At 57.9% G+C, this 25056-nt stretch overlaps 1 protein-coding gene across 1 annotated transcript; it reads left to right on the top strand.

The window, feature by feature from the left end:
- Positions 1-2278: 2278 nt before the first annotated feature.
- Positions 2279-25056, top strand: TTC34 (tetratricopeptide repeat domain 34; the record flags this gene model as incomplete). Its single annotated transcript, XM_082612874.1, has 8 exons — positions 2279-3059; positions 10740-11562; positions 13226-13451; positions 13728-13932; positions 14806-14972; positions 18988-19262; positions 20014-20224; positions 22866-25056. 8 exons carry the CDS (start codon positions 2279-2281, stop codon positions 23391-23393), a joined length of 3216 nt encoding a protein of 1071 aa, XP_082469000.1. The 3' UTR covers positions 23394-25056.

Raw genomic sequence — 25056 nt, 5'->3', positions numbered from 1 at the left:
ACTGCTCAGCTCGGGTATTGTGCCTTTGTGAATGTCAAGGAGCTAAAGAACGGGCCAGGAACTGGACCGGGGGGCCAGGCCCTGCTGACCACACCTGCCTGACCCTTGCAGACCTTGAGCCCAGACTCTGACTGTGCCCGTGGAGCCCTCCCTAAAAGGCTGGTGGGCCACATCCCAGCAGCCAGGACCCTGGGGAGGACATCAGAGGCAGCCCCCCCCTCCCCTGCCCCTGCCCACCCTGCCCCACAGCATCCAGTGCCCTAGTGGGCACTCCACCTGGTTCCCTGAGCCCCACAGAGGACCGGGGTTTCCCGGCATCTGGGAACCTAGGCACCTTGAATTGGGAGGGGCCCTAGCCCCAAACAGGACCACGTCTCCAGGGACGTGCAACTCGGCGACCTGCCCAGGGGCCCCAGCCAGGGCTGGGCTCAGCGTCTCGGACCCCAGTGCCCCAGCAGCCGTGCCCACCTCTGCACCTCCTCACACCCTCTTTGCTGCTGGGAGGGGGTGAGTCCTAAAATATCACCCCCACCCCATGCTGCCGGCCCTCCTGCACTACAGTCCAGGTGACCCTGGGCCAGCAGGTGCATGCCACAGCCTCTTAGGGCCTCATCTCAAGAAGGGACAGGCCCTCTGCTCAGGAGTGGCGCCAAGGCCATTGGGAGTGGAGGTGGCTGGTCTGTCTGCCCAGCTGGGAGTAGCCTGTGGGGAGGGCGACCCAGGGCCAATAGGAAGACCTACAGGAGCCCAGGTGGGCGGGGCGACTTGGGGGCCGGCTTCCTAGGAAGCCACCTGCAGGAGGCGCACCAGCCCGTAGAAAGGGGCCCTGAACCAGCCAGACAGCTCTAGGGATGGCAGGGGCCCAGGGCTCCTGCACCTCCCCGGAGCTCCTTCCTCACCTGTGAGGGTGATGAGCATGCGTGTGCGGCTAGCCCCAGACTGCAGGCAGCTGCTGCCCGGCGCCCAGGGGCCCCATAGCCCCTACCCTCCTCCCCAGACTCGGGGCTCAGGCTGCCCAGAGCCTGGTCCTGGGGTGGCGTCTCTCCCCGCCCCTCCCTGTGCGCTGGTGGGGCAGGGGGGCAGGGGGCAGGGTCGGCGGGGCGCAGGGGGCCTGGGGGACGGGGCGGGGTCCGAGGAGGGGGCGCGCCTGGCCGCTGGGGGCGCCGCTGAGCCGCCGAGCCGCCGGGGTGTTGACGGTGTCCCGGGAAACGGACCCGCCCTCCGGACCCGGGCGCTGCGGCGGTGGGCGCCTCTGGGAGCCCAGCCGCGCGGACCCTCGGGCAGAGCCGCGTCCACCGCCCCTCCACCCGGCCACCAGCAGGTGTGGTGGCTCGAGCCTTTCCCTTCCCCGCGCGCCCCGCACGGCCTCGGAGCACAGGCGAGTGTGAGCGCGTTTGCACATTGGGGGGCGCCTGTGTGTGCACATGCGTGTGAGCGCGTGCGTGTGTGTGCACACGCGTGTGTGTGTCTCAGTGTGTGTCGGAGAGCATACACTTGGTGGGGGTCTTGTTTGCAGGCACTTTGGGATCCAGGAGAGAAAGGGGCATGAGCAATTCGTTCTTCAGGTCAGAAGGTTTGGGGACGGGGAGAGGCACAAGACAGGGCTGGTCCTGAACTGACCTCAAGACCTGACCCTCCGGCCTGGGCCATCGTGGCTCCCCACTGCCACCCAAGAGCCGGCCAGGTGCCCCTCACCACCCCAGCACCCGCCGCCCCCCCGCATTGCCCCCGTGCAGGAGGTGCGCACGGCTGTGGTCCTGAGGTTGGATGAACAATAGAAACTTAGAGCCCTGAGAAGGAGTCGAGAAGGCCTGTGTGAGCTGGATTGATGGGAGGGGGTCCGCCTTCCTGAGGGGCTCTGTGCAGGGAGGCGCAACAGGTGGAGTGAGGGCCACCCAACTCCTCCCTGCGTGGATCCTCCGGGGTCAGATGTCCACAGAGGGCCCATTGCTGAGCGGGCCCATTCTGCAGAAGAGGAAGCTGAGGCCTAGAGGCAAAGAGCTGGCTGGGGGCCTGGCTTGGGAGGCGTGCCCCAGCCCCATGGAGACGCCTGCAAGGCAGGCACCCCCAATGCCCCTTAATGGTTGAATTCACCCTGCCTTCACTCGGGGGCTCTGCGCTGACCCTGGGGTCTCCATGGGGAGGGGCAGGAGGCCTCGCTGGAGCAGGGCTGGGGGGCCATAGGACAGGCTGGCTGCCGGCCACCCACGCACTAACCACGCTCCCCCCACCAGGTGCTGTGAGGACCGGACATGGGCCCATCTGAGGCGTGGGCGTGATGTTGGCCCAGGAGCTCGCAGCCTGCCTCTGCTGGCAGGGGGACCGGCACCTGGCCCAGGGGGAGACACCACTGGCCACCGCCTTCTACCTGGCTGCCTTCAGCTGCCACGCCCCCTCGGCCGTGCGGAGTGTCCGAGCTGCCCTGGCCGGGGCTCGGGGGTCCCCCGTGGTGGCCACGCTGGAGGCCTGGTGCCGAGGTGACAGCCAGATCCCGGCCATCCACTGGGACGGCATGGCGGTGGTCTCTCTGACGGGGACCCTGGCCCGTGCCTTCCTGGCCACCCTCTGCCCCGACCACCCAGCTGCAGCCCTGCACTCCCTGGCGGGCCTGCTGGCCCACGGGTACCACGGGGAGGTGGTGCAGCGCTGCGGGGCCCTGCTGGACGCTCACTCCCAGCAAAGTCTGGAGCTGCGGCTGACCCGTGCCCTGGCCTGGCTCCTGTCCAGGACACAGGTGGACGCCGGGGTGGCCGACTACCTCCAGGCCTTTGCAGCTAGCGCCGACCGGATGGTGGCCTTCGTTCACACCCACCAGCAGCCCTACCTCTCCGCTCTGGTCAGCACCCTCCAGGACTACATCTCGGGATGCCAGGAGGCTGGGGACAGTGCCAGCCAGCAGGAGACCGACTGCCGGAGACTCCTGGCAGCCCTGGACCCTGTGGGCACCTGGAGCAACACCCCGTCGCCTGAAGCCCTGCTCCAAGGTGGCAGGTATGAGGACTGCCAGGCAGCCTGCAGCCGAGCCCTGGAGGCCGCCTCAGCGGGCAGCAGACCCCAAGGTAGGCGTGCCCTCTACACCCCCTAAGGGCCAGGGCAAAGGTTGCTCTCACTGCATGGTTAAGTCCTGCTTATGGCGGGGGTGGGAGTTGTGCTGGGGCTGGGGACACCACAGTGACAAAACAGAAAGACCCCTGAACTTATGTAGCACCAAGGAAAGAAGCAAAACAAAACCTGTGCTTTGAAAAATGGACTATGAGAGGTGCTGCTCTAGCCTCATGGTCAGGGAAGGCTTCTTGGAGGAGGTGTTGTTTGAGCTGAGACTGAAGGATTCCAGATAGCAGAAACAGAATGTGAGAAAGTACTTGGGGTTCCTTGCCACTGAATGGAGCCAGAATGGCTGGCGGGGGCCGGCGATGGGGGCAGAGGGAGCCGGGAGATGCTAAAGACAGTAGCGGTGGCTGAGCCCTCCTGGCCTTGAAAGACTTTGGATTTTATCCTCAGGGCAGCAAGAAGCCATGGGAGGGTTTTAAACTGTGGAGTGAGGTGCTCTGATTTGCATTTTTAAAGTTTCCTCTGGCTGCTGTGCGCAGAATGTGCCACGGGGGCCGGACTGAGAACAGAACCTGCTGGAGGCTGGGACGCGGTCCAGGTCTGAGTTATCACTGAGACAGAAACGACAAGACTGTAGCCAGATGTAATGATGGGGAGAGGACGGGGGCGTAGAGGAGGATCAGCAATGATTTTAAGAGTTCGCCTTCAGCACCTGGATTGCAGAGGCCGGGGAGGAGCGGACGGGAAAGGGGGCATCAGGGGCTGGAGACACACCCAGTCTGAGACGCCGCTCCTGCCAGGCCCCTTCGCTGGGTCCTCCTTCACGGCGGGGGCGGGGGCAGCGGGGCGTGTGGCTGGGAGCACGCCGGAGCCACTCGCCAGCCTGCCGCCACACTCCCGCTCCCCGCCGCCTCTCCACCTCCCCGTGCGCAGGTGAAGGGGGTGGCCACGCCCACTTCGGAGGGTTGCTGTGCAGATTCAGTGAAATTGTGTATCAAGCCCTGAAAATGTTCTCACCCGCTAAACACTCCCCAAAAGAGTCCCTTGAGTCCCTGAAGTGGACGTGTCATTAGGCAGCTGGACACACGAGCCAGCTCATGAGAGGAGTTGGGACTTGGTCTGAAGAAGGGGTTTAGGGATCATCCACACAAGGAAGGGATTTAAAGTCAAGGTCTAGATCGGGAGGGAGCACGGGAGAGAGTGGGGCAGCCAGACACCTAGAGGTGGGGGGCTGCAGGGCCTGCCATTCGCTCAGTGGGCGGACCCATTGTGCGGGTTTCATACGCATTTTCATTGCATCCACACAGCAACCCTCGGAGGCGGAGGCGGGTGCAGGCACATCCCCACGTGCCCGTGGGGCCACCAGGGGCACACAGGGTGTTCACAGAAGCTGGAATTTGACCCCCGGGTGCTCCTAACTGCCCACCGCACTGCTCTCCACCAAAAGAGGACCCAGCAAAGGGGACAGGAGGACAGGAAGAAGGCGGAAGCTCAGGAGCCTGCAGGGCAGTGACGAGGGTGTTTGCGAGATAACCACGTGGAGGGCGGGACATGTCTGTGTGTCCCACGAGGCTGTTGGTGACCCCAGGGTGAGAGGGGGGCCAGACAGAACTGAAAACTGAGCGGGCCAATTTCTTTCTGGAAATATGCCAGACCAGATACGCTGCAACTCTCCTGCTATAAATTACCTAGAAACGCTCGAGTCACAAAGAATCCTGAGTAGGAGGCCCTTGGTGCCCAAAGCACAAACATGCAGCGGCCTGTGCGCTGGGGGTGTTCAGCAACCCCTGGGTGGAGGGGGTCTTCCACTTGAATAAGCCCCTACAGAGATCCAGAATCCCCAAAGGGCTGCAGCCTTGAGGAACAGTGTTCTAGAAAAACTTTGCTCCCCACCCCCACCCCCAGAGACTGCAGGAAGCTTGTCTGTTCCCCCCTGGGCTCTGAAGCGGACAGGCGAGCCTTCACTATGGATCGCTGCATTAATTAGGACAAAGTCACTAATGTCACTGGGAGTCACCTTATCATCCCCACCCACACTAGCATGGCTTACCATGTGAACAAATAAATTCTCCTGTAGCAAACTTTTTACCCATGTAGATTCCCATAACAAATGCATTCTAATCTCCATGTTACTTATCCAAAGTCCTTGGAAACGTCGAACAAAACCTTCCATATTTGGGAATATGCTCAGCCCTTCTCAGTACGTGGACATACAAGGACACTCAGTGTATGAGGACGAGATACAGAACAAGAGTAGCTTTAACTCACGTCCACCAGGGGCCTCAGTTCCCTGACTGCTTATCCTCTGAAAGTCCCCAGGGCAGCCATCTCCAGTTCGTTCAAGGTTCCTCATTCAGGGCGACTGGGGTAGGTGAGAGACCGAGCCATGGTTGTAGCTCCACCCAGCACGGAGACAGAGTTCACTTGGCCTTGAGATTTGCTGGGACCAGCAGAAAATAGTGGACGTGGTGCCGTGTGGTTCTGGAGGCCAGGCTCCACCTCCATCCTCTTGCAGTATTCCCAGTGCCCTGCAAGGAAGCTAACTAGTGAACCACGAGGGCACACACAGAGAGGGAGGCTCAGCCCACGGCCAACAGCAGGGCCCCAGACATGTGACTGAGGCCACCTTACACCCTCCTGCCCAGTCGAGCCACCAGGTGGCCTTAGCCACAGGAGTGATCCCCGGTAAGACCAACAGAAGAACTGCCAGCTCAGCCCAAATTGAAGAAGAATCGCTGACAAATAGAAATGGTTGTTGTTTTAAGTCACTAAGTTTTGTGGTAGCTTGTTACACAGCAATAGTAGCTGATACAACTGCATACTGAGTCAGAGCATTGGGTTTTTTTGTTTGTTTGCTTGTTTGTTTTTTGTCTGTGTTGGGTCTTCTTTGCTGCGCACGGGCTTTCTCTAGTTGTGGCGAGCAGGGGCTACTCTTGGTTACGGTGCACAGGCTTCTCATTGCGGTGGCTTCTCTCCTCGCGGAGCACGGGCTCTAGGCGCGCGGGCTTCAGTAATTGTGGCACACAGGCTTAGTTGCTCCATGGCATATGGGATCTTCCTGGACCAGGGCTCGAACCCGTGTCCCCTGCATTGGCAGGCGGATTCTTAACCACTGTGCCACCAGGGAAGCCCAAAGCATTGGTTTTTGATGCATCCTTTAGCCAAAACTGAGTTAAATAATATAAGACTTGTAGTTTTATGTTTCTGTAATAACACAATTTACTACATTCATTAATAGAAGAAAGAAGAATATATTATCATTACAATAAATTAGGGACAAGTATTTTATAATATTTAACATCTCCAAAATGTAAACAACCAGGAATAGAAGAAAGCTTACTTAATTGCAAAAGATAAAATCTGTCAAAACCTACCAAAATATCATACTTAATGTGATATTTTAGAATCAAGAACATGGTGGCTGCCCACCCCCCCATTTATCCATCATTGCTCTAGAGATGCTAGCCAAGACAATGAGGGAAAAAAATGTAAGACTAGAAAGGAAGAGATAAAGCAACCATTATTTCAGACTATATAATTAGCTATGTAGAACCCCCAACAGAAACAACAAAAATGTATTAGATATAGGAATAGAATTTAACAGGAGATACAAAAAGTATTTATGTTTAGAGACACCAGCAACAAATAGAAACTTTATGGGGTTTTGGGGGGGTTTTTTTGTTTGTTTGTTTCTTTAGATTTTTTTAACATCTTTATTGGAGTATAATTGCTTTACAATGGTGTGTCAGTTTCTGCTGTATAACCAAGTGAATCAGCTCTACATATACATATATCCCCACATCTCCTCCCTCTTGAGCCTCCCTCCCACCCTCCCTAACCTACCCCTTTAGTGGTTACAAAGCACCGAGCTGATCTCCCTGTGCTATGCGGCTGCTTCCCACTAGCTATCTGTTTTACATTTGGTAGTCTAAATATGTCCATGCCACTCTCTCACTTCATCCCAGCTTACCCTTCCCACTCCCCACGTCCTCAAGTCCATTCTATACGTCTGTGTCTTTATTCCTGTCCTGCCCCTAGGTTCTTCAGAACCTTTTTTTTTTAAGTTTCCATATGTATGTGTTAGCAAACTTTATGGTTTTAAAATACACCATTTACTGTAGCAAAAGAAAATAATTTATTTCAATGAGTCATATGACTTAATGGAGAACACTATAAAACTTTATTAAAAGAGAATAAATTACACGTATATAAGCAGAGAGATAGTCACTGTCCATTGATAGGAACACTTGATATTATAATAGAAGAGCAAAGGACCAATAATAGACAAGACAAAGAAGAATGAGCAGAAGCAGAGGAGGAGGGGGAGGGGGAGTGGGAGAAGATGGAGAAGAAGGTGGTGGTATAAGGATTTTCTCTACCAGTTAATACAAAGTTATGTTAATCAATACAGAAGGATATTGACTTAAGGGATACATAGATAGACTAATAAAACCAATAAGAGAGGTTAGAAATAGACCTATATTTGTCTGGAACTTAATATGTGAGAGTGTGCATTGCAAATCTATGGGGGAAAAAGGACCATTATCCAATGCATGGTGCTGATTCTCTACCTCAAACCATGCAAAAACAAGTAAATTCCAGGTGAATCATGTTAATAGCTAAGTTTTACAGTTTCTAAGAGAAAATATGAGAGAACATCTTAAGACTCCTGTGTACAGCTGGGCTTCTTAAGATACAGAAAAAGTGGAAACTGTAAAGCAAAATTTGATACATTTGATTAAATTGAAAATTTTAAACTTCTGTTTTGCCCATAACTATAGAAAATGAGAGGAGAATCCACAACAGAAGAAAATATTTGCAAAATATTCAGTGGGCAAAAGATGAGTACCCAGAGTATTTGAAGAATTCATACATATCAATAAGGAAAAAAAAATCCAGGACAAGAATTGGCAAATGCATTTCCCAAAAGAGAAAACACAGATGGCTAATAAACAACGTGCAGAAAATATTCAACATCATAGTAATGATACAAATGCAAATTAAAACAATGAGACACCTCTTTCTACCCACCAGATTGGCAAGAAAGGTTTTTTAAATAAATGAGCCTTACCAGCAATCAGGAAAATGAAAATTAAAACAACAGTGGGGTAGCATTATAGCATTTTATATCCCCCCACTGCCAGATTTTCAAAATTTTTAAATTTAACAATAAAAGATTCTGGCTTTCAATAACGGTGAAGTAGCTGGACTAAACTGTGTGTTCCACATATAATTATAAAATTGGGGCAAAATATAAAATGCAAATATTTGGCAACCGAACAGTGGCCAAATGCAGGGAGAAACTGGAGACTGACCCCTAAAAGATGAAGCGTGTACAAGGTAAGATTTGCAGGCTTGCAGCTTTTTGCCTCCTCAATCCATGTTTTATCCATGTAGGATAGAAAGTTGCCATTTTACTGGCTTGAGATATCATATGACAGAAGTTGGGAATGAGAAAAGTGACTGTAAAGTTAGAAGGGAAATCCTGAAAAAGAGAGAGCCACATTCAAGGGGGAAGGGAGGTAAGACCCCAAAACCGTGTATTAAAGGCACTTAAATCCTCAGCTGACCACTGAACTATACACACATGGGAGAGACTGGGTGGCCTAAAAAAGCAACAACTGGAAGCTGCAAGAACTAAATGGAGATTTCAGCTGCTGTCCAATAAAGAAGACAGAGAATTTGGAGTTTGATCCTAGCCAATTTAACTGCCTGTTAAAACAAAATTCAATTCTCTTCAGAGGAACACAACTGAACCCAGAGTCTCTACAAAGAATCAACCAGATGTCTAGTGTACAATTTTAAAAATTACTAGACATGCAAAGAGACAGGAAAATAAAAGGTGAGCCACAGTCAGGAGAAGAAGTCAACAGAAACTGACCTCAAGGTGATCCCAGGGCTGAAATTAGCAGACTAAGGACTTTAAAGGAATTGTTATAAATATATTAAAGGACTAAAGGAAAATATGGTCATAGTGAATGAACAGCTGTGGAATCTCAGTAGACAGGTGGGAACTATAAAAAAAAAAAGAACCAAATGGAGATTCCAGAATTGAAAAACACAACTGAAATGAAAAATTCAGAGCACACTGGAGACAGCAGAAGAGCCAGTGAACTTGAGATACAGTAGAAAGTACTCAGCAGGAAGAACAGAAGGAAGATGAACAGAACCTTGGTGACCCATGAGACAATAGCTGGAAGTATAATGTGTGCAGCTGGAGTCTCAGAAGCAGTGCAGAGAACACACTTCCATGTGGGTAAATAATAACCGGCCCCCCAGGCCCCATGGGCTCTCCATCTGCTGCAACTCCCTAGGATCCATGAACTATTGCAAACATCAGGGATACAGGTGTTTTCTTCAGGACTTAGTAAATGACAGGGAAGTCTCAAAGTTTCTTTAAATTTGGCCACCAGGAGTAGACTGGGTGACCTTGTTGTTGGTTGGTTGGTTGATCTCAGGGTGCAAGATGCTTCTTTTACTTGGCTAGGTGCTGTGTTGTGACACTTACCCACAATGGCAACAGGGCAGGGCAGCAGCAACTTTGCTTCCATGCAGACATGAAAGTTATTTGCCCCCTCCTGTTTCAGCATAAATGATTATTACTGTTGTGGCTATTGAGTTAGGTTATAAGGAGAAGATCTGAAGGAGTCTGTGCAAAAGGCATGGAAGTGGAGGTTCAGTGCCCCAGCATTGTGACTCACCGGGCCCTGAGAACTCCCCTCCCCAGCAGCACTTTCCTGACCTATAACACTATAAGAGTGGGCACCCATGACCTTGAGCTCCTTCCAGCACTGAGTTTTCTGCGATTCTTTCAATGGCATGCACCTGCCTGGCAGGGATGGGGTGGCTTGGCTTTCTTTACCAGTCGGAAAGCCCCCATTCACACAAGCCTCCCTTCACACAAGCCCCAATTCACATGTTTATGCTGCTTGGATACAAAGTATGGGGACGGTGGAGGTGAGGCCGCTGCTGATGGGAAGGCTCACTGAGTGACGCCACCCACCAGTCCTGGTTCCAGGCCTGGACACATATTAATCCATTCAATCCTCGCAGCCCTGTGAATGGAGACCATCCTCGTTCCCACTATAAAGCAGAAAAGGAAACTGAGGCACGGCAAGATGCAGTAAATCCCCACATCCCCCACTCTTTAAGCGGCATTGGGTGCATCATCCCTCCTTCCGGAACCTGATGGGGTGATCTCTCTTTCAAAGAGGGAAGCACTGGGTCCCACTGTAGCCAAAGAAGGCATGAAGCAAAGATGCTGCAGTGACACCTGGCCCCTAAAACGTCACAGGCTCAGAACCTCAGCTCTGACCTGGGGGAGCAGGGGTGGAGTGGGGTTGCTCTCAGAAGAAGGAACTCAGCCCTAAAATCCATCACTGAAAGTGCCAGGGGTGTTGTGACGAAATGTCCAGGGCGGCTGGGCTGGCTGTGAACCGATGTGGCGAGCAGCACTGGGGAGGCCCACCCCGGTTGCCCCCTTCTGAGCCTGCTCTGCCCCTGATGGGCTTAGGACCTCCTGCCAGCACTCATCCTTCCGGTGCCATGCCCTGGGCTTCTGGGAGACTCCAGGGAATCGCCGTGAGACGCTTCAGAAGGTCCCAGCGCTGGAGGGCTGGGGTCTGCAGATGGCTCCCCTGGAGGACGTGGCCCAACAGGCAGGACCAACACCTCTGTCCTCTCCCCAGGTGAGCGTCGGGCCACCCTGCTGGTCACCCGCGCTGCCGCGACCTTCCTCCTGGACAGCGGGGCCCAGGACCTCCTTCGGGACCTGCACGAGGCCTTCTGCGAGAGGCCCTCAGAAGCGCGGAGGCAGTTAGAGGCCGTGCTCTCGGCCGGGGACCGGGAGCGTCTGCGGGCGCAGGTGCAGGAGGCCGCAGACGTAGGCTTCGCGCGCTTCCAGGAGACCGTGCGGAGCCGCCCCGAGCTCCGCGAGGACTCGGGCCGCGAGCTGCTGGCCCCGGTGACCCGCGCGCTCCGGGTCCTGTGGCGCGTGGCACCGCCCGGGGCGCGCCCAGCACTGGGCACCCGGCTGGCCGAGTGCCTGCTGCTGCAGGGGGACGCGGTAGGCGCTCGGGCTCTGTGCGAGCGCTTGCTGCGGCCCTGGAGCACCGGGGACCGCGCGCCCCTGCTGGCGCTGCGCGGCTTCTGCGCGCTGCACGCCAGCGACGCGGGGCGCGCCCAGGAGGACTTCCAGGCGGTGGTGGAGCTAGGGCCGCCGCACCCTGGTAGCTGCGTGCGAGCCCTGTGCGGCCGCGGGCTGCTGCGGGTGCTGGCGGGCAGTGCGTTCCTGGGCGCGCTGGACTATGTCACCGCCTGCCGCCTGCGGCCCGAGGAAGCTCTGCTTGTCACAAAGGCCTACGTGCCCTGGAACCAGCGGGGGCTGCTAATGACCGTGCTGCGGGAGGAGGGCCGCAGGATGCTGCAGCGGAGGCCGGAGCCGGGATCCGAGAGCGGGCTGGGCCGCAGGAGCAAGGTTGCGGAGACCGACAGCCGTGCTGCGCAGGAAGGGTAAAAACTAGACCCGTGCACGCCTGGGGCTGCTGCTTCAGTCTGGTCTCCTCCAAGTTAGTCGCGGTGTGTTTCCTACTACTTTACAGTAAACTGAGGCAGGGAGCTGCTAGGTGATTTCCTTAAAGCTTTGGTGGCAGATTTAGCGCCGGGGCCCAGATCTTAGGACCCTTGGTCCCAAAGGGCAGGATGCATTATGGACTTAGTTGTCAAAGAAAATTAGAAACACAAAAATGGGAATGAAAAAATAGAACTTACCTGTCATCCCACTGTTACTTTTCCTTGTTGTTTCTCCCTGTGCATATAGAGTCCACAAAACTGAATTTGTGCTCTATGTGCAAATACTTCCCACCTTTTTTACTCCCTGGATCATGAACGCTTCTTTGGTCCCACTTCTTGGGCAGCCCCGTAGCTCATCCCATGAACGTGCCATCCATCCTGCGGGCACTCCAGTATGTCCGCTTTTAGTTATAACGCATCCTGGGTCATCTCTAGCCTATGCGATGTTCTGCACTACAGATAGAGACAGAGGTGGAGCTCCTGGGTCAGAGAACACAGCCCCCGTGAGGCCCTTGACTTTGGAGCTGCCCACCTGCCCATCAGTCCACACGCTCCAGCCCTCATGCTCCTTTCACAAAATTCTTTGCCAGCCCAGTGGGTGAACCTGCAGCTGTTTTGTTTTGTTTTGTTTTTGCTTTTGTTTATTTTTGCGGTACGCAGGCCTCTCACTGTTGTGGCCTCTCCCGTTGCGGAGCACAGGCTCCGGACGCGCAGGCTCAGCGGCCATGGCTCACGGGCCCAGCCGCTCCGCGGTATGTGGGATCCTCCCGGACCGGGGCACGAACCCGTGTCCCCTGCATCGGCAGGCGGACTCTCAGCCACTGCGCCACCAGGGAAGCCCCCTGCAGCTGTTTTGACTTGCATTTCTCTGGTAGCTGGGAGGTGGCAGGAAGGTATTTTAGCAAAAAGCTAAAAGCACTGAGCTGAGGGGCCCCTGGTGGGTGGGGCATGTTTGACGTCAGCCCCCTCGCCCCTCCACGCACGCACAGGCACGCACACACGCACACACGCACAGGCACGCACGCAGGCTTCCTCAGCCCCCTAGTTCCTTAATTTGCATTGCTTTGATTTGATGCTGAGGAGGAACTTTCTTGTAAGAGATTTGGGGCCCTTTATATCTTTTCTCTCTGGGAACTGTCAAATTTGAGGCTCTGGCCCCTTTACCAGTGGGAGCTCCTTCTCATTCCCAAGAGGGCACCAGGATCGTTCCAAGTGCAGCCTGGGTGTTATCCAGCTCTGCCTACAGCACCCCTGAGCCCTGCAAGGCCAACATTTTTATCCTGTTTTTGCAGAAAAGAAAGCTAAGGCAGCGTTGGCTGGGGGTCAGCATACAGCCTCGATTTCTCATCTGTAAAACGCATGCCCTACGGGGTGGGGGAGAATGGGGGGGTGAGGGCCAAGGGCTGTATGTCGGAAAGGGCAGCCGTGCACTCTGGGGACGGCACGAGGGTCCTTCCAGCAGGAACCTGGTCTCTGAGGCCCAGCGGGAGGGGCGCTGCCTGGACCAGGTGCAGGGGTAGGATTTGCCTGCAGCCTGCCTCCCTGGGCAGGTGAAAGGGGTGTAGGGAAGGGGTCAGCCCTCTCCCAGCTGCTCTCTCCACAGGGACGCCCGTGGCGTGTACCAGCTGGCCACGCTCCTCATGGAGCTGGACACGGAGGATGAGGCTTCGCGCCTCCTGGCGGCCGATGCCCTGTACCGCCTGGGACGCCTGGACGACGCCCACAAGGCCCTGCTGGTGGCCCTCTCCCGAAGGCCTCAGGCGGCCCCTGTGCTTGTGCGGCTGGCCCTGCTGCAGCTCCGGAGGGGCTTCTCCTATGATGCCAGCCAGGTGAGGGGGCCCCGGTGGGCCCCCCCCGGCTCCTGACACTCAGCAGAGGAGCAGCCCAGAGCGGGGCCCACAACTCCCGACCCAGTTTTCCCTGTGCTCAGCTCTGGCAACCCGCAGTCCCTGCCCCCATGGGCCACGCCCCCACGAGCCACGCCCCCCGTGAGCCACACCCTTGCGGGCTGCATCTCTGAGCCACACCACTGCACGGAGGATGGGGGTGGACTGGTCTGGCCTGGGGCACAGGGAGGACCAGTGGTGATGCCCATGCCCCTGCAGCTGGTGAAGAAGGTGGTCCAGTCTGGAGACACAGCCTGCCTCCAGCCCACCCTGGACGTCTTCCGCCACGAGGACCGCCAGCTGCTGCAGGGCCACTGCCACGCGAGGGCCCTGGCCATCCTGCAGGCACAACCGGGCGGCGCCGAGGGCAGGGCCCACACCAGGGAGGCCATCGCCTACCTCTCTCTGGCCATCTTTGCTGCAGGTAGGAGCCGCCCTCGTTCCCCCGGGGCCCCCACCCTGCGCCAGGTGCCCGGGGGCAAGGGGAGCCTCTGCGATGTGGGGAGGGGGTGTGGTCAGGCACCAGGGAGTCTGAGCATGTGCTTGGCTCAGGGGTGTGGCGTGCTCCCGGGCCACTCACTGCAGCGAGCGCACTAATGCCTAGGAGAGGGCCCAACCAGCTGGGACCTGAGCTGGGACCCTCTCCTGAATCCTGGGCCATCATCGCGCACACGCAGGGCCCTGAGGGTGGCAGGGCCAGACTCAGCTGAGGCCCTTCTCCCAGCTCAACCCCTCTCCGTCCATCCGTGGGGGATGAGAGCCCCACCCCCCAAAGCCCTTCTTAGGAATAGCGGGGGCAGCTCTGTGTGTGTCCGCCTGGTCTCCCCGCACACCCAGCCCACCCACCGCGCCCTGCCCTAGGCGCAGGAGGGTCAAAGAGTTGGGCCTTCTCAGCCTGGCACCTTCACGGCTGCAGCCATTCTGTGACCTGCCCCGTGGACCCTTCCCCCCACCCCCGCCCCTCCCCTGGCCTCACTTCAGATGCAGATGCAGTGCCCCCTCCTCTCAGAAGCCCCCTCTGACTGTCCACCAGCCCTCCCAGATGCCACCCCTCCTGGCTGAGCTCCCCGTGTCCCTCAGCCAGGGCCCCCGGATCAACCCAGACTGCTGTTCCCTGGTGTGTCGTCGTGCCCAGCAGTCTGTGAGCTCCCTAGGTGACCCCAAAGCTGCTGCAGCCCCTCTCCCTGCCCCTTGGAGCACCAGGACAAGTGCAGTAACTCCTGGATGAGGGCAGACGCACTGAACCTGGCCGTGCCCAGCCGAGGTCACATCCTGACGCCACACCCCCTTCCTCCAGGGGGTCAGGCAAGTGAGTCCCTGCTTGCCCGCGCCCGCTGTTACGGGTTCCTGGGCCAGAAGAAGACGGCCATGTTCGACTTCACCTCCGTGCTAAGGGCTGAGCCGAGGAACGTGCAGGCGCTGTGCGGACGGGCGCTCTTGCTCCTGGCCCTGGACCAGCAGAAGGTACAGGCCCACCCTCCCCGCCTGGCGCTGGGCAAGTGGGGGTGCCCAGGGTAGGCGCTGCCCTCCTTCTCAGCCCCCCCGGAGAGAGGAAGCAGGGCCAGGCCATCTGAGCGTCAGTCATCCATCAAAACCCCGCCTGTACTGGGGCTCCCGGGAGCCTCACCATCACATCCCCGGTTTGGGGGAGTCTTTCCCTTCCATCTGCAGAGTCCCCGTGCCCCCCCCCACTTCAGTCAGCATGGATTGATGTGCAAAGCGGGGGCCCCCCACCTTACAGTAATGAGACCTCCGCTGCTGCCCCCTTGGGTGCCACTCTGGGCTGTCTACACAGGGCCTGTGGATTTGGGTGGTCAGCGTGCAGGGGCAGGGGTGGGAAGCGGTCCATTGCAGGCCCAGGGCAGGTACTTTCCAAAAGGAAGACCTGCAGGAAGGAAACAAACAGCCCTGGACAAGGGCACTCTGCAGCCGAGAGCAATGTCGTTGGTGAATAACTGAAATCGATTGTCTGCCCTGCTGCTGCGCTGGGCCAAAGTACAGCCCAGAGGTATCCTCCCTGCCAGGTTTCTGAATTTCTTAAGGGTTGGAGACTTAGGAGACAAGGAAAAATGATCCAAGATGCCACTGGGATGACAGCGTCTCAAGATGGTGCTTCTGCCTGTCAGGGTGTCTGTGTTTCCCCCAAAGGCACTGGCAGCCTGATTTCTGTTCCAGCTGGGCACACACTTGTGCTTGGGAGCCCAACCCTCTGCAGGCCCCTTCCTGTGCTGGGAAAGCACCTGTAGTTCTCAGGGCCGAGCCCATTAAACAGAGCCGGGATTCAGCCAGGAGGGCCCTACTGCAGGAGGTGGACCCCTTGGAAACCCACCCCAGGGTGATCTCGACATGCCAGCAACTCCTCCAAGAGGTGCCTCAGAAGCATCCCTCCTGCCGCTGTGTCCAGGGCAGCAGGGCACGTGGCAGGGAAAGTCAGCCTGGATGTCTGTGCATCAGGATGAGGGAGCAGGGGCACCCCCACATCGTCACACCCATGGACTTCCTCCTCCTGGAGACGGGCTGAGGCCAAGCACCCACACACCCTCTGGTCCTTCACCGAGAGAGGAGCTCTGAGCCAGCCTGCCGGGGTCCAGAATCCAGAGCCCTGCTCCCCCACCTCTAACTTTCTCAGCAAGTCCTGTAACATCTCTGAGCCTTGTTTCAACATCAGTAAAATAAGCGGGGATGCGGGGGTGGGGGGTGCCTGTTCAAGGCCATCAATGCTCAGCCTTGAGGGGGTTGTTTATTCAGTGCTGTCAGATACTCAGCGTGGTGCCTGGTCCCTAATGAGGGCTCCATATGTGGCAGCTGGAGTCCCCATGAGCCAGCACAGAATTGGACTTTCCAAGCTGATCAGGTTTACCACTGGCCAGCACCAGGGTCACGTGGGGCCCCGGTCACAGTGTAGGAAGGATCGGAGAGGACCGTCTTTCCATCCACCCATCTAAGGGCTCTGTCTCTCCAAGACCTTCATCCCCCACACACCTGCTCCAGGACAACCCCATCCCTGGACTTTAAAAGTAGCTGGGCAGGACTTCCCTGGTGGTGCAGTGGTTGAGAGTCCACCTGCCTATTCAGGGGACACGGGTTCGTGCTCCGGTCCGGGAGGATCCCACATGCCACGGAGCGGCTGGGTCCGTGAGCCATGGCTGCTGAGCCTGCGCATCCGGAGCCTGTGCTCTGCAACGGGAGAGGCCACAACAGTGAGAGGCCCGCGTACAGCAAAAAAAAAAAAAAAAAAAGTATCTAGGCAAACTTCCAGTGCTGGCTAGGAGAGGGTAACTGGTATTGGGCTGCTGAAAACAAAATATCTGGATAAAATACATGACAACTGTCTTCAGGCCCTGAACAACAGGCAGTGGAGAACTGCCATCCCAGAGGAAAGGGAAGCCACACAAGGGGAGTCCAAGGGGAGCCCCATGATAACCTTTCTTCCTGGGGAGGCTTTCCTGTTACTGCACAAGGAGGTGGGGCAGTCAGCTTGCTGAGCTGAGGAGGCAGAGACTGGGGTTCCAGGCTGCTGCAGTAGCTGGAATTTGCAAGGAAAGGCAATGGAGAACATGGGGCTGTGCAGAGAAGTCTTCATGGGATTCCAAGTGGTTCTTGTCTGAGTCTGGGCTGCACATGCAGGGGCCCAGCAGAGCTCACCCGTGGCAGGAGATGTTGGAATTCTGACCCTGCCAGAGCAGAGACCTTTCTGAATACCTTGGGCACTTAGCTGAGGCCACACCCTAAGTAAAGGTCATATCTTAGGACTAAGTTCAAAACTGAAATGGACCTGCCCTCGCAAGGAACAAAACCAAGTCTAGCAGAACCAAAAGGACCCACCAGAATAAAACACAACCTCCTTTATGAGAGGGTGACATCGTCCAGACTCTCTACAAGGTACCATCCACAATGTCCAGCCCCAAATCAAAAACTGCTAGACACACAGAGAACTGGGAAATGTGACCAATAATAAGTAGACTAAGTACTCAATAGAAACAGATGTTGATCTTGAACAGCCACCTCAAGATGGCTCAGATGCTGGAATTAGCATACAAGGATGTTAAAACAGTGATTGTAAACGTGAAGAACTTCAAGGAAAATTTTTTCATAATGAGTGAACAGATGGGGAATCGTAGCAGAGAAATGGAAACTATAGAGAAGAATCAAGTGGAAATTCTGGAGCTGAAAAGTATATCTAAAATTTTAAATTTACCAGATGTGCTTAACAGCTGGTTGGAAACTGCCAAAGAAACGGTTAGTAAAACTGAGGATGGACCAATACAAATTATCCTATCTGAAGAACAGAGGGGGAAAAGGATTTTTTTTAATGAAGAGAGCTTCAATGACCTCTGGGATGATTCCAAGCAGTCCAGTATATGTATAACTATAGTCCCAGAGAAGAAAGAATGGGGCAAAAATATATGCGTGTATGTATATATGTATATGTATACGTATTTGAAGAAATAATGGCAGAAAATTTTCCAAGAAGCTCAGCAAATCCCAAGATGATAAACACAAAAAGAAGCACACCTAGGCACACCTTGATCAAATTTCTGAAAACCAAAGATAAAGAGAACATAGTCAAGGCAGCCAGTGGGAAAAAGAAACATTACATACAGCAGTATGAAAACATGACTGACTTGTCATAGAAACAATGGAAGCCAGAAGACAATGGAATGGTGTCTTTAAAGATACATAGTTTGGGGACTTCCCCAGCAGTCCAGGGGTTAAGACTCCACGCTTCCACTGCAGGAGGCATGGGTTTGATCCCTGGTCAGGGAATTAAGATCCCACATGCCACAGAGCAGGGCCAAACAATAAAAAATAAAGGTACATATTGTCACCTTATAGGACAACGGCCAAAAACTGTTAGAGAGGCAGAGTTAAAAGGCCAATGGAGGCACTAAAATAAAACACTAAAACTATTCAGTTAGCCCAAAAGGGAGGAAGAAAACAAAACAAAACAAAAGACACCTAGAAAACCAACAGGAGGGTGGGCCTGAAGATGACTCCATGTTGGCCAGGTCAGAGGTCAGATGCAAATGACTCACCAGGGTCAAGGCTCTCCTAAAGGGGCCCAGCCTCCCCCCGCCCCGGCCTTGTGTGCGTCCACAGCACAGTCAGGGCCTCTAGACTCCTCCCCCGCCACTCCAAGCTGCAGACTCAGCCCCTGGCCCATGGCCCTTCTGGTACCAGCCCAAGCCCACCTCTGTGCCATAGCAGGTTCTTTATCAGTGTGGCCCTTCTGGGGTTCCAGACCGTTTTCCCCCATCCAGAACTCTGATACGCTTGCCTCAGTTTCACCACGCCCTCCTTGAATGCTCACCATACGGGCCCTCATGTTGGCTGACCCCCACTCCCACCCCACGGTGGGAGGGCAGGAGCTGGGCCATCTGCCCGTTCCGGTATCGCCAGCACCCGGCACCAACAGGAACACAGCAGATACCCAGCTGGGACCACTTCTGCCGCCCACCCTGCCCTCCACCCCTTGCAGGAGGCTGTGGACGACATCCTCTCAGCTCTGAAGCTCAGCCCAAGAACGGCGGTCCCTGAGATCCGCTCTCTGAAGCCAGAGGTCCAGGCCCTCATCACGCAGGGCCTCTCATCCCGCTGCCGGGCCCTCCTGATCCAGCTGCCAGGCACAGGGGCCCGCCTGAGCAACGAGGACACCCAGAGCCTCCTGGCCGCGGGGGAAGCACTGATCGAAATCGAGGCCGGGCAGCCCAGCTGGCACATACTCCTGGCAGACGTGCTGGCTGCAGTGGGTATGTGTCAGCCAGACATGCAGGACGTGGGCGTCTGTCCCTGTTCCTCCCACCCCTGGATCCTTTTCTGTAAAATGGGAGAAAGAGACTCAGGACTCAATGGCTTTTAAGGTCACTTCCACCCTGAATCCCAGGACCTGGTCCCCGTATGGGTCCTCCGCGTGGCTTTGCCCACTGGGAGGTGAGACAAAGGAGTGACTTGGGGTGTCGTAAAAGGCCCAGATGCTCAGGCCCCTCATTAACTCGTGCATTGATTCAGCAGGTGTTTATTGAGTGCCCTGTTCTAGGTGAGATTGTCTCAGGCCCACATGTGTCGGTCTTCCCTGCAAAACCTTGAAAATATTTCAGCACTAATTTGAAAGGGAGACCTCTCTACAGCCTGCATTTCACAGGCCTGTCATCATCACTTGCAAGCCTGTGAGATGCCCCCACCAAGGCCTTCAGGGCCTCCAGGGCTGCTCTAATCCGATGCACTGACCATGGTGAGGGGGCTTAGCGTCCTGTTACTCCACCTGGGGGTCGAAGAGTGTAGTGACTGCCCCCAGGTCAAGGGGCTGGGTCATCAGGTGAGTCCGTGTGAGCGACATGGTGTCGCCGTGCCCTTCTGCTCCGGGCTCCTTCCTGCTGGTGCTGAGAGCCCCTCCATCAGCCAGCCACTCCCAGAGCCAGCACCCAGAAAGGCTGAACTGGGCTTCCCAATGGCCCCCCTGCCCCAGCTCCACCCTGACTGTCCTTCCCCAATCCCTGACAGGCAGCTTTGAGAAGGCCGGCGCCCGCCTGCAAAAAGCCCTGCACCTGGCCCCTGCATCAGAGGCGGCCCGGGCCCGGCGTGGCCTGCTCCGGCTCAAGAAGGGTGACGTGCCGGCCGCCACACAGGACCTGCAGCGTCTGGCAGAGACAGACGCCCAGGACCTCGGCTTCCTGCTGCATCTCCTGGAGGCCTCGGAGAGGCAGAGCCTCGCCCAGGTGGGCACAGCACCCCGCGGAGGCCCCAGCCCAGCCCCTCTCCAGCACCTCGGGTGGGAGACCCCCAGGCCCTGGGCTCCGGGTATGCTGAACTCCCCATGCGCCTGATCTCACCTGGACACGGGGTGGGATGGAGGTTCAAGCGGGAGGCACCCGGATCTGGCCAGCTCAAGCCCTGACACCCCCAGAGACCTCAGGGCTTCTTTACATGAGGTATAAGAGCCACAGCTGACTCGGGGTCAGGGAGAGGGAGGGGACCCCATCCTCAGAGCCAGACTGAGCCAGGCAGGAACACCTGGCCCTCGTTGGAAGCCCACCCCAACCCCCAGGTCAGGCCAGGAGAGGCGTGTCCCTCCCAGTGAGCGCGTGGGCGGCGGGCCAGCTCCTGCCCCTCGTGCGCTGAGAGGGACCCTGAAGGGATGTTGGGCGGGGCTGCTGCCCCTTTGGGTGGGTGATTGTTCCACTGCTCATTGGACAAGAACAAAGAGCACCTTCCACCAGGCCTTGGGTGGAGCCACTGCCTGCACTGTGGCCCTGGCAACTTAGGGGGTGGACCGTTTGCGGGGAGGGGAGTTCACTTCAGAGGGTGAAAGTGTAAGGAAGACCCTGAGACAGGGCAGGGGGGGTGCGAGGCGGCCCTGGAGGTGAGACCACGGTGGCGACAGGTAGGCCAAGGCAAAAGCCTGGAGGCAGGAAAGATCTCAGAGTGTTCAGGAAACAGGTGGGCAAAATGCAGCCGGTGTGGAGTGCAGGAGGAGGGGCTCGGGGTGGGGGGCAGAGGGAAGGGTGTCCTCCATCCTGCTCTGGCCACCTTATTCCCTTCACTTGCTGGAGGCAGGAGCCGGAGAGGCAGGGCTGGGGGAGTGGAAGCTGCAGAGTGGATTTCCCTGCAGTGGCCGAATTTCTTTTCTTTTTTTTTTTTTTTTGGAGGGGGTGGGCGGTGAAGGGACCAGCAGGTTGGAGTGGGGCGGGACCAAAAGCATCAGCCGGTGAATCAAACCCCTAAGCGGCCTGGGGCAAGTATTTCACCTCCTTATGCTTCCACGGGCTCCATCACTCAGGGTCCTTCAGGAAAACTAAAACCGCAATAGGTGTGTCAACGAGGGAGTCAATAGGGGAGTTGGCTAAATGAGCATTAGGGACGGAAGCAGTGAAGCGAGCAATGGGTCATGCAGGCGGGGACAGCCCTCGTAGGGCTGAGGGGGCCAAGGAGCGTGTTAACAAGGCCTAGAACTCAGAGGAGCGGCCGCGGAGCCCGGGGATGTTGGAGGAGGGGGCCTGGCTGGGGTCTCGGAGCCTTGGGGGGGTGGCTCTAAGCTGGGAGCGGGGAGCTAGGTGAGCGTCTCTCAGTTCACAAGGCGGGTCTGGGCAGGGCTCTGTCTCCGAGTTCAAACGACGGCCTGGGCCCGGAGGAGAGCACTAGGCAGGGCCGCCTGGAGCCCAGATTCGGTGCCGCGAGAATTCGCTGGACGTCGGGCCGTGGCCGGGCGACGAGGGACGACCCGGAAGTGAGACGGAAGTAGTGGCGCCCCGTTTCCGGCGATAGTATGGCTGCGCGGCCGGTGGCTCCGCGCTTCTCCCCAGCTCCGGGAGGACCACGCAGAGCCCGTGGGGAGGGCGCTGCACGGCAAGGACGGGTCGCCGGTCCGCGTCGCACAGCAGGGCCAAACTGGCTCCAGCCCGGGCTCCGGCCTCCCGCCAGCCTGTGTGCGCGGTCGGGCTGGTGGGAAGACAGGACCACGCGTTCACCCCGCCGGGTGCTGGGTGCCCTGTGCTCTCCTGGGGACAGGCGGGGAGTGGGGGCGTTGCTAGCACCTGGCTGTATGGAAGAGGGAGGGTCTGGAATGTGCCCGTTCAGTCCGTGGGGGGCCACTGTGGGCTCTTGGGAGCGGGAGGGGACGAGTGAGGCCGGCGGATTTATCCGGGCCAGTTCGGCGGAAGAGGTAAGGCATTTTGGCAGGTTTGGAGAGTGGGCTTCAGTCACACTCAGAAAAGAAGAGTGAGCCTGGGGGGCAGAGGAGAGGCATCGGCCCTCGGGGCTGCGCCAGCCAGACGGGGGCAGCAGGGCACTCAATCCAGCAGTCCCCAGGGAGAGAAGTGCTCGGGCGGACAGCGCCCTCTGATCTCTGGCCTGGCCCTGCAGCATCCAGCGAGGCTGAGGCTGAGGCCACCACAGCCTCCTGGACGCACCGCTCTGCCCGTCCCTGGGGAGCAAACGCAACCCCAGCCCCTGGGTCATGCTGGCAGTGCAGGGGGGGCCCGGAGAGTGTCTCCCTGGCCTTGACTCTGGCTCCACAGGGCCTGCGGGAGCAGCTCGTTGGTTAGCAAAGTGAGAAGCACAGTAGCGCAAAGCAGACCCTGCTTTTCTGACCCGGGGCGCAGGGGGAGGCCCAAGGAGCAGGCTGAGCGGAGGCGGTGTTTGCTTCTGTCCTCGGAGCCAGGGCGGCCTCGGGAGGGTGGGCAGGGCGGGAGGCTGGGAAGAGCGGAGGGAAGGGGAGGTCACCCAGGTAAGAGGTCACCCAACACCCCTTCCAGAGGGAGCGGGCAGCTTCTGCCTGGGGAACAAGCAGCGGCCAGCCCGTAAGGGGCCTTCAGTGTTCTGGGTCGACCTGACCTCCCTCCCTCCGCCCTCTCTGTGCAGGCCGCAGCCCAGGAAGCTGACACCCTCATGAACTCAGGGCAGCCCGGCCAGGCGCTGGGCTACTGCTCACTGGCCGTCCTGGCGGGTGGCGGTAGCGCCTGTCACCTGCGCCGGCGGGCTGCCTGCCTAGCAGAGCTACGGGAGTTTGGCCGGGCACTCGGGGACCTGGACCATGTGCTCCGAGAGGGTTCAGGGGACGGTGATCTCCAGGCACGGGCGGAGGACTTCTGCTCCCAGGGCCGCCTGCTTCTGAGCCTGGGGGATGAGGCCGGGGCTGCCAGGGCCTTTATCCAGGCCCTCAGGCTGGCGCCCGCCTTAGCCCAGAGCAACCTGTGGCAGCGGCCAGGCCGGGCCCCGACTGCGCACGCGCTCCTGTGCAGGGCACAGCACTGCCTGGACGAGCAGCGCTACACAGAGGCCTGGACGGCAGCCGAGGGCGGCCTCCTGGTGGACCCGGAGCACAGTGGCCTGAAGAGACTGAAGGCGAGAATCCGGAGGGAGGCATCCTCGGGCTGCCGGCTCCACTGACCCAGCGCTCCCCAGGCCCAGCCGTGGGGCCACCCTGTCGTTAGCATTTCTCGGACCCTGGGGTGCACCCCGCCCCCAGATCGGGGAGGTGCTCACCCACCGTCCCCCTCCTCCCAGTCCTGGGGTGGGCTGGTGACAACCAGCCTCGGGAAGCAGAGCGGAGAGCTCCCCACTTGCCTGAGTCGCCATCCCAGGAGGCTCAGACACCCTCCCCTCAACAGCAACCTGGTCCCCAAAGCTGTGGCCCTCTTGGCCCACACATGGGGCTCGGGCCTCAGAGAGCAGCCCCAGTCCTGTCCCTGGCTTGGGACCTGCAGGTTGGATGGGGTTCAGGCCGGCCCCTCGTGGCCCTGGGGAGACGGTGCCAGCCCAGGGAGCCCTTCTCCAGGTGTGAAGCAGCCCTTGACCCTGGCCTGACGTTCGGGCCAGCCTCCTGCAGGGCCTGGGCCCCCTGAAGGACAAAACTCCCAAGCTGGGCCCCAAACCCACGCTTTCAGCAAGGTGGTTCTCCAGGGAACCCAGTGCCTCCTCCCCCACCTGCTGTGCAGAACCCTCCGCCCCCCAGGGTCCCCTGATGAGCGGAGCAGCCAGGCGTCTACTCAGCAGGTCTCCGGCAAAGCTGCCTGATGTCAGGGCGCTTCTACATGGATTAAACTGAGCCACCCCCGCCCACCACAGTTTGCTGGGAAAACCTCTCCTGGAGGAAGCGGAGAAGCCCACCCTTGTCCCATCACCGGGGGTTTCAAAGAAGCCGGGTCTGAGTTGCACAGGTTTTCTCTCCTGTTCCTGAACGCAACTGCTGGACGGGCCATCGGGTCCAGGGGGTGCGTTCGCCCGTGCTGTCCTCCCCCCAAGACGTCCTGCCCTCGTCCGTCCCCTCGAGGCCAGAGATCCCCGCGCTGAGCCTGTGGGTGCCCGACTCGCCACAGCTCTCCAGGACCTGATGCTCTTTGCGGAGCCCCCGACGTGCCTCCCACCCCCGGCTGCTCACTGCTGAGCTGGAGGCTGAGAAGCCGGGCCTGGATGTGTCCCAACAGAAGGCACAGAGGGCGGCCCTCTGCCTGCAGCCTGGCCGCCTGGCCTCATCGCCTGCCCCTGCTGGGCGCCAGGACTGCTCACAAGTGGGCCTCTCAGACCGCGGCTTCCTCTCCCCCCTCCTCCAGGGCAGAAGCTGGGAAGGTGGAGCTAACTGCTGTCAAGCCCCTCACCACCGAGCGCATCTCCCAGAAGCTTTTCACATGTGTTACTGTTTTCTTTTTCTCCCTGGAGGCTGAAGTAAGCTCATCCTGTTCTGAAAGCTGAGGCTGGAAAGGTCCAAAGATTCACAGATGGTCACAGTCAAGTTAGCTGGGATGTCTGGGGACCACTCCCAAGCTCCCAGCTCTCTGGGCAGCTTCAACAGAAGACAGGCCTACGGAACCTACAGACGGGGGCTCATCCTCCCAGCTCCACGGGCCAAGTCTGCCCTGCCCCGACTCGTCCCGAGTCGACCCACCTCCACCTGGGCAGGGGGTCGTTCTCACATCTGCAGGTACACGTGAGGCCATTGTCCCAGCCTCCTGTTGTGGCGCTCAGAGGACAAGGACTAGTGGGCGCCGGACGACCTCCATAGCGGAATGACCAGGTGGGTCTGATGTAAATCAGACTCTTCCCCCAGAGCAGA

The sequence above is a fragment of the Mesoplodon mirus genome, assembly GCF_964341445.2.
Source record: "Mesoplodon mirus genome assembly, chromosome: 3".
Taxonomy (NCBI): Eukaryota; Metazoa; Chordata; class Mammalia; order Artiodactyla; family Ziphiidae; genus Mesoplodon; species Mesoplodon mirus.
The sequence above is the reverse complement of the archived record's forward strand: the minus strand, read 5'-3'. Positions and strand labels throughout refer to the sequence as shown.